At 31.7% G+C, this 5845-nt stretch overlaps 1 protein-coding gene across 2 annotated transcripts; it reads right to left on the bottom strand.

The window, feature by feature from the left end:
- Window positions 1-804: 804 nt before the first annotated feature.
- On the bottom strand, window positions 805-5512 carry LOC110644691 (glucose-6-phosphate 1-dehydrogenase, chloroplastic). 2 transcript variants are annotated; one of them, XM_021797595.2, is made up of 10 exons: window positions 5134-5512; window positions 4329-4525; window positions 4091-4185; window positions 3882-3996; window positions 2671-2876; window positions 2442-2591; window positions 2222-2342; window positions 1910-2139; window positions 1604-1804; window positions 805-1210 (listed from the first exon to the last, which is right to left on the bottom strand). In XM_021797595.2, the coding sequence occupies exons 1-10, from the start codon at window positions 5357-5359 to the stop codon at window positions 955-957; spliced, it is 1797 nt and encodes a 598-aa protein (XP_021653287.2). In that variant the 5' UTR covers window positions 5360-5512; the 3' UTR covers window positions 805-954. The 2 variants fall into 2 exon arrangements, with proteins under 2 accessions (XP_021653287.2, XP_021653288.2); XM_021797596.2 differs by having other exon boundaries at window positions 4329-4522; window positions 5134-5511.
- Window positions 5513-5845: the final 333 nt, after the last annotated feature.

Raw genomic sequence — 5845 nt, 5'->3', positions numbered from 1 at the left:
GAGAATCTCTTAGATGTAATGGGATTTATAGAAAGTGAGTTTATTGATATAGTTATTTGATTATAGTAAAGGGGTATTCTATAATTATTGGGTTTAAAATAGAATAAATATTATTTTGTTATGAAAAGTAAAGTGATTAAACGAAGTTTTATAATTTATTTTGTTAAATTTTTGTAAATTGATGTTGTTTTTCATAAAATTTCAATTACGGAAAATTTATTAACTTAACGGGAAAAGTAAAATTTCTTTACATGGAAGAACATAAAAAATATTTTTTTAATAATATTATAAATATTATAAATAAAATTAAATAAAATATACTTATTTATCATTTCATATTCAATATCTATTATTTTAATTAAAATATAAGATGTTGTTAAAAATATAATAATTTAAAATATTATAGAAATTTTATTTTTTTCGTAAGTTAATAGACTTTCCGTAATCGACTACTTTACAGAAAAAAGTATCATTTTACAAAAATTTAATGAGATAAACTATAAAATTTCGTTAACTCACCTTATTTTTCATAAAAAAAAGTAATTTTACTTTGTTTTAAATCAAGTAATCATAGAATACACCTATAGTAAAAGATGATAGCCTATTTTGAGAGTCAATTATGTAAATATTATTATCATGTTGTTTCTTCTTTATTTTTTGATTTTTTGAGTTCAATGCTTCCACATTGGCAACAAGGTAGAACTATGTTTCAACATTTAGGATTAGGAGTTTTTCTTCAGCCAAGACAGTTGAGCATATGGTCTCATTGATTGGCAAGAAAAGCAATAAACTCAGGCAAACACATAATTTAACCATCATTGATTTTAACTATATCATTCATTTGCTTATTATTCAACAATACATAATGATTACCACTTTGATCTTAATTTATATCATTCAGTTCTTTAAAATGCTCTCCACCACCTATACACCACAGCTCCAATGAACTCTTCTCTATTCATAAATCTCACCGCTAAGATCTCCCCATCTAACATTATGTTTTGCAGCAAGATAATGTGCTCCCACTGGACCTCTGCTACCATAGGGGTAAAGCTCTGGAAAAATCTTCTTTTCCTCAAGTTCCCTTAACAATGGTGTGAATAGTGCCCAAGCAGCATCGAGCTCATCGCTTCTGATAAACAACCTTCGCTCTCCTTCTATTGCATCTAAAAGAAGCCTCTCATATGCATCTGGTATTTCTTTCGGATACCTTCATATTGACTCATAAATGTTAATTACCTTGAAAATATGAAACCGAAGAACAACAACATTTTAAGAATTTTCCAACTGCTATTGAAAAAAGTCGTTAGTCCATAATTCTGCTTTTGCAGTAACAGTTATATCAGGAAAAACTATTTAACACTGAGCCTTGGCATAATAGTAAGGTTTCTCATTGTGACATGAAGGATGTGTTCAAACTATGCAAGTGGAAGGCTGTATGCTTCTAGCCTATACCAAGGGCAGCAATGCAGGAATGATAAATAAATTTGAGTATTCCTTCAGATTTGAATTGCCATGAAGGTCATATGAAGAGTTTAGCACGGTAAATAGTTAAATTATTGGCATAATCTCTACCCTATCATTTCCTTGTAAATCTTCTTACCTTGCTCGGTATAGCAAATTTAGGTCACTGCGATCTAATCTCATTCCAAGACCAGGAACTTTATTGTTGATCTTCAGATATATAGCTTCATCAGGCTGTACACGTAGTACAAGCTCATTTGTGGCCTTATCTAAATCAGTTCCGAAATTCCGCTTGTACAAGTTACCTGGAACATGTCTGAACTGCACTCTGATCTCCGCTCTGGATTTCCATCAGAAAATCATTAGGTCATAAGATCATTGTATCCTAATCTAGCAGGACATAACAGAGAGAAGAGGGGTGATCCTAGTTAGATGTTCTACCTACCGCTTAACATGAAGAGCTTTGCCTGCTTTCATAAGAAAAGGAATTCCATCCCATCTGGCGTTGTTAATGAAAAGAGCAGCAGCTGCAAATGTTGGTGTAAGACTATCCTTTGGCACTGTTGGATCATCTGTATAAGCAGGATATGATTTACCACCCTTGCCATGGCCCTTATATTGGCCCACAATTACATCTTCAAGTTTCAGTGGTTTCATTGACCTCAGAACCTTAACCTGAATCAAACATCCTAATTAAGTCACCAATTTAAGACCAACTCATAATAATTTCGTGATAAAGGACATTTATTTGCAATACCTTTTCATTCCTAATATCCTCAGCCTCTAAGCTAACTGGCGTCTCCATTGCAAATAATGCTAGTATTTGTAACAGATGGTTTTGCATTATGTCTCTTATGATTCCATAATTGTCAAAGTATCTGATCAAATGAATTAAAAAGTAGAACTCAAGAATTTCATCCTTCTAAGAACAATCTTTGTTTAACAACGATATATCACCATTAACATAAATAACTCACCCTCCACGTCCCTCCGTACCAAAATCTTCAGAAAATATCAGTTGTACATTACGGATGTAGTTCCTTGACCATAAGGGCTCAAAAACAAGATTTGAGAAACGAAGGACTGATAGATTCTCAACAAGCTCCTTGCCCAAGTAATGATCAATCCTAATAAATTTTGAACATAAATAGACTTCTCTGATAATTATGAATATTTTGAAATGAGTGGCAACTAAGTGAAATGAACCTGAATATTTGATCTTCAGTCAGATACTGCTTCAAACATCTGGTTAGCTCACCAGATGATTCAGAGTCACGACCAAATGGCTTCTCAACAATCACTCTTGTCCACCCATTCGCAGAAGAAGCTCTATGACTGGCACATCTTACCACGTCCACAAATATGTTTGGAGGGATAGATAAGTAAAACAGCCTATTCGACAATTTTCCAGCCTAAAAAAAAGCATTAATTTATAATTAGTTTCTTCAAGAAAATCTTTATTAAATAAATAAATTCACACTGATGACATTTTATAAGAGAATTGATAATGCAATAAAGAATTCCATCAACCACATAATTATTTGAGGCAATGCCAGCAGATAAAAGAAAACTTCTATTTGGATTCAAAATTAAGATTTGATTCTTTAGTGTTAGTACAAACATACGATATTCAATTTTCATAATTTCAACTATGATATTTCAAAATAAAAAATTGGGATCTTTTTTCAAAACTTAGATTTTAGAAAGGGACTAATAAAATCTCAACTGTTCATTATCATCACCAAAGAGAAAATCAACTTAATACCTCATGTTTACTCTATCTCAAGATGATCTCAATAACAAAATTATATTAGACTCCTGTTTTCCATGATAAAATTAAAAGAATTTACCCAACCTTTTTTTATTATTTCTTTTAAAAGATATTGAAGATCAATAGTTACTCTAAAAAGTTTTGAAACTAAAACATGCATTAGACATGAAGTTGGTTCTCATAAAGCCAATTTCTCATTGCTAGAAGTTTACTAGTTGTGTATATTAGATATGAAGTTGGATTTCCATCCCCACTGGCACAGACAAATGCAAAGAGTTGGAAACAAAGACACTCCTGACAGCTGGAGCTGCTCATGGTGAAATCAGCTATATGGAACTAAAAAAATAAAATTAGAAAGCAATGGGATTTCAAATATACAACACTGACATAAAATCACCAACCTTAAAAACTAAATTTAGAGCATAATAATTGACGTAATTAGAGGGCAGTAGGATGTGTTTATCAGATATCCTGAGCACCCCAATTGCTGATTCATTTTGGTAAAAAAGTCTAAATCAATTTTAACATCTGCCGCTAAAATCTATTGATGACCACCAAATTGCTGCATTTACCCCAAAAGAGATTGTAAAACACACAATAAACATTTAATGCTGCACAAGCTTTTACAAGATTCATAATACATCACCTCTTTCTCTTTCAGCTTTTTGTCCAATTCCAGAAAACTTTCCTCAGAGTTGTACTGACCTGCCTGATAAAAACATCTTTTCAAGAACTGATCCATTTTGTCGTCACAATTTTCCCTGTACATCCTCTTATGTGTTAATAGTTATAATGAAAAGAAAGTTCAAATAATTAAGTAGTGCCCGTACAAAATAGAATAGCAATGTCAAAAACCTCTTGTCAATTCTGCAAGTCAATGTCTTACTAATCATGTTCCTTAGCTCCTCATCAGTTAACTTAGTTCGAGCAAAACCAAATACTGTAAAATTCTTTGTAGAAAACATTAAAGAGAAAACAGAAACTGGTCAGCAGCCATCGACTTATGGAATTGGACACTATTACTAAACTGAAACATATTAATTTAACTGCATTATCCCAATGCAAAACTCAATAAAGTAGCAAGATTTAGAACCTCAGGTAGACAATCTTCATAGAAAAGAGCAAAAAGTGCAGGAAAAATCTTCTTATTAGCAAGGTCTCCTGAAGCTCCAACAACAGTAATGCTGAGAGTAGACTCTTCTTTCTCGGCTTCTGACATGGGAATGGATGGCCTCTCTTTGCCTGGAGGTTCAATACGTTCTTTGGCTAGAGGATTTCCAGCTAAACCTGCTTCAAAATCTCACCCAATGATTAATATTAAGTAATAGAACAAAAAAAAATGATGCAGAACAAATGTGGGCAGCGTTGAAAGGCATAGTCATGTGACAGTTCATTGAAAAGCTAATACTGGAAAAGAAAAAAAAAAAAAGTGGACATGCTATGTGACAATTAGACTGTTGATCAAGTTTCTCAACTTCAAAAGAGGTTGTTGTTTTCCCATTTATTTACTTATTTCTGCTGACAACAAAACAGCCATCCTACCACGAATTGGAGAATCAGTGAGAGTTCCAGTTGTTGGGGCAATCAAGAAAAAATTTGCTTCCAGTATACAACTAATAGATGGAAGAAGAAAAAAAAAACAATTGGGATATAATATTCTAATGAACAATTACTCTCATTTCAAAGCCAACTCAAGGGTCCTATCTTCATGTTGGCCATGACATCCTAACATGAACATATGCTATTCCAATTTCCAAATCCAGCATTCACAAATAAGACAAATAATACAGAGTCTCCATTATTATCAAACCAAAATATTTCTGAAATATCCTAAAACTTAAAATAGGAGAATTAAAGAACTAAAACTAAAACTTCAAGCTAAGTGATTAAGAACTTACCATCCTGCAAAGAGAAAGCATTTAGAGGATGCTCGTTAGAGGAGTTGAGGAGGAAATGCTTTCTGGCATGCGTTTTTGAATGAATATGAGACACCCATGTGGAGAGACCATATTTTCTTGGCATGGAAATAAATCTAGTGAAGAGTTTTGCCTCATTGTTGAAAGACGAGGAAGGAGAGAAGTTGGTTGAAGAAGATGAACAAGGAGTTGTCAAACGAGTAGCCATTCAAATGAAACCTGAGATTAAGGAATAATATATCGAAAATAAATTGGATAAATACATAAAAATACTTGAATACATCGATTGCTCCTGGAGTTGCAGAGCGGCCTTTTGAGCAGTTGAAAAGGAACATCTTTTCAAACGCGAAAGAGATTGTGCGTATGAGGTCCAGGATTTTTTTTAATTATTTTTATTATTTTCTACATTTTTCTATTACTACAAATTTATTAATTCAATTTTGAGTTTTATAAGTTGCTTTTCTTACTCAAAACACAGGCAAAATACTTAATTTAGTATTTGTATTTATTAAAAAATTTTAATTTAATTTTTTATTTAAAATTAATTTAGCCTAAAACTTAAATATATGAATTAAATTTATTAATTTTTTTGATTTAAATAAAAAATTAAGAAATTCAAATTTTTAATTTTAAAAATGAACATTTTAATTTTTTGATTTAAGCTAAAAAAATTTAAAATTTTAATTTCTTTATT

This window comes from Hevea brasiliensis, chromosome 10 (assembly GCF_030052815.1).
Source record: "Hevea brasiliensis isolate MT/VB/25A 57/8 chromosome 10, ASM3005281v1, whole genome shotgun sequence".
NCBI lineage: Eukaryota > Viridiplantae > Streptophyta > Magnoliopsida > Malpighiales > Euphorbiaceae > Hevea > Hevea brasiliensis.
Note: the sequence above shows the minus strand (reverse complement) of the source record. Positions and strands in the feature narration are given on the sequence as shown.

Bases quoted from the DNA above. Each gene is read 5' to 3' on its own strand.
- LOC110644691 (XM_021797595.2), bottom strand. From the start codon at position 5,359: ATGGCTACTCGTTTGACAACTCCTTGTTCATCTTCTTCAACCAACTTC. The intron at 4,526-5,133 runs GTAAGTTCTTAA...GAGATTTTGAAG, and splicing joins TGCTTTCTCTTTGCAGGATG to CAGGTTTAGCTGGAAATCCT. The intron at 2,877-3,881 runs GTGATGTATTAT...GCTTTTTTTTAG, and splicing joins AAAAGCTGAAAGAGAAAGAG to GCTGGAAAATTGTCGAATAG.